This window comes from Helicoverpa zea, chromosome 8, assembly GCF_022581195.2.
Source record: "Helicoverpa zea isolate HzStark_Cry1AcR chromosome 8, ilHelZeax1.1, whole genome shotgun sequence".
Lineage (NCBI taxonomy): Eukaryota > Metazoa > Arthropoda > Insecta > Lepidoptera > Noctuidae > Helicoverpa > Helicoverpa zea.
In genome coordinates this window covers 8,964,543-8,966,904 of record NC_061459.1, presented here as the reverse complement: position 1 = coordinate 8,966,904, position 2,362 = coordinate 8,964,543, and the positions used below count along the sequence as shown (strand labels likewise).

General features: G+C 39.7%; 1 protein-coding gene across 1 annotated transcript; it reads left to right on the top strand.

The window, feature by feature from the left end:
* The first annotated feature begins 444 nt into the window (after positions 1-444).
* Positions 445-2,016, top strand: LOC124632448 (achaete-scute complex protein T3-like). The gene is made up of 2 exons (XM_047167296.1): positions 445-1,307; positions 1,465-2,016. The coding sequence occupies exon 1, from the start codon at positions 581-583 to the stop codon at positions 1,298-1,300; it is 720 nt and encodes a 239-aa protein (XP_047023252.1). The 5' UTR covers positions 445-580; the 3' UTR covers positions 1,301-1,307; positions 1,465-2,016.
* Positions 2,017-2,362: the final 346 nt, after the last annotated feature.

Genomic DNA, 2,362 nt, shown 5'->3' with positions numbered 1-2,362 from the left:
CTTCATCCTTTTTAGGGGCAGTACATTAACGGTAATTCTTTAAATATTAATGGTGACTTAAATAAAACTGTAAAAATAAACTTCTTCAATAAAATGTACTTCTTCATTTTATTTATAAGAGCAATATAGTACATAGCAGGTAGAGAAACCATAAGAATTTGATCCTGAAAATGTGTGTTACAAGTCATTACTACGAAAGCCATTCATTTTGTATTTTATGTTATGCGTTCAGTGGTCAACAGTAAAAAAACTGGGCACGCGTTAGGCACCCTCCCCGCGCCGCACTTCCCAACCACTATGCCAGGTACGGACCCGCACGTACAGGGGGAAGGGATGATCGAAAATAATAGGGGAAGAGAATTTTAAAATTTATATTTTTTGCAGCCGGCGCAGGTGATATAACGCGTGCGCGTGCGCCGGCGACTCACTTGTACGTGAAGCTCCGCTGCCGCCGCTCGCGCTCGCCTCTAACCGAAAGCTCCCACAAAACCTTCCCCTATCGCGCAGTGCTTTTCCGATAGCCGCGCCGACCGGTCGTGCTCAGTATTCGCCGTGACCGCCCGCGCCGTACGCACGTAAAATGCTACAAGAAATTCAACTTGTTCAAGGTCAGACGAACTACGTAGTCGTCGCGTCCGGATATCCTTCAGCTACGTTAACGAAGACGCCCACAGAGAAGAGGAATGTACCTATTGCACCAGCTCCTGAAAAAAATTATGTCACACACGATACGCCGCCAAATCTACAGTACAGAAAGAAGGTGCACTTTAGGACGAACCCTTACACCGGACCTCAGGCCGCGTCCATCGCGAGACGTAACGCTCGGGAACGTAATCGTGTGAAGCAAGTGAATGATGGATTCAACGCGCTGCGCCGACACCTGCCAGCCTCGGTTGTTGCTGCCTTATCAGGTGGAGCGCGAAGAGGGTCCGGGAAGAAACTCAGCAAAGTTGACACACTAAGGATGGTGGTTGAATATATAAGGTACCTGCAACAACTCCTTGAAGAAAGCGACGCTGCTTTAGGTATTACAAGAGATCAGGAAAATAGAGAAAATATTCCAAATGGTAGTACTTTGCAACCGATGACCTCAATAGACATGGACGATGGATTTTTCTATGGAAGTGGATCACCTTGTTCTGAGAAGCCAGATTCCCCTGCGCCTTCTGAGTGTTCATCGGGGGTGTCGTCGGCGTACTCAGCTGATCGTTACGAGGTCACCACGACGACGCAACAACAGCTCGGCCCTATGGACGAAGATGAGCTGCTAGACGTCATCTCGTGGTGGCAACAGAAATAACAATCATGTAAGTTGACATACATTTTCAACATTATTTTTAATATTTTTTTTACCACAGATATAATTTCCAATTGTTTTTTTTTTCATATTGACCCTCTAACCCTACTAGGAAAAATTGTGTTTTTTAATATTCAATACTAATGTTTATTTTCTTTTGTTCACAGATGTATCGTTGTGAGTGACACAACTGGAACCAACCCTCCGAAAACGAAGTTCATTATTTATTAATAGTGCAAATTATCGTTTAAACATACGAAAAGACTCTTGTATATCTAGTCAAATCAATAGTGCCTTCAATATTAGATCTTAAGACTTAGTTTTAATTGCGGGGTAATTTATCAAGTTTTGGATTTCTGTACTGACTTTTTGTAGGCAGACAAAACATATGACTGCTTAACTTTTGAATGAAGTTCCATATTCGAACGGGGAGTTTTTTTTTTTATTTCTAAGTGCACTTTTTAAGTGTTGACTGTATAAAATACCTCTAAATTGTGTCGATGGTTTCAAAGACAATGATTGTTTGGTATAAGGCTGTTAATAAAATACTTTTAGTGTAATTTGTAAAACAAATGGTCGATAGTACACGTTACCTTTTACTGATATTACCGAAACTGTAAGAACGCATTTTGTATTATCGGCCGAGTCGATGATATTGTAAATATACCTTAATTAGTTGTAAGTTTAGCTTAAGAAATTAAAACTATTTATTGAATCGACTTGTTGGTATTTTTATTTCTTTGTTTGAAAAACTTGCAGGCTGCATTATTCCTACTGGTTTTTACATTGCCTTACAAATGGCGTGAGTTCAAACAAGTTGTAGTGTGTATCAATTAGTTTTTCAAACACATTATTTACAACAGTTTTATTGTGTTAATAGGTTTCTTTTGTCTTGTCAGGCCTTATATAAATTCAGACGTAAGTAAATAGAAATGGGCTTTGACTTTACAGCCTAAATATTCTCAGGGCTTTTATGTGAATAGAACAGGTACTTAGCTTTATAATCTTATCTAGATATTTAGTTTTCTTTATAAGGAACTTCGAACGTTAAAAGATACGAACGGT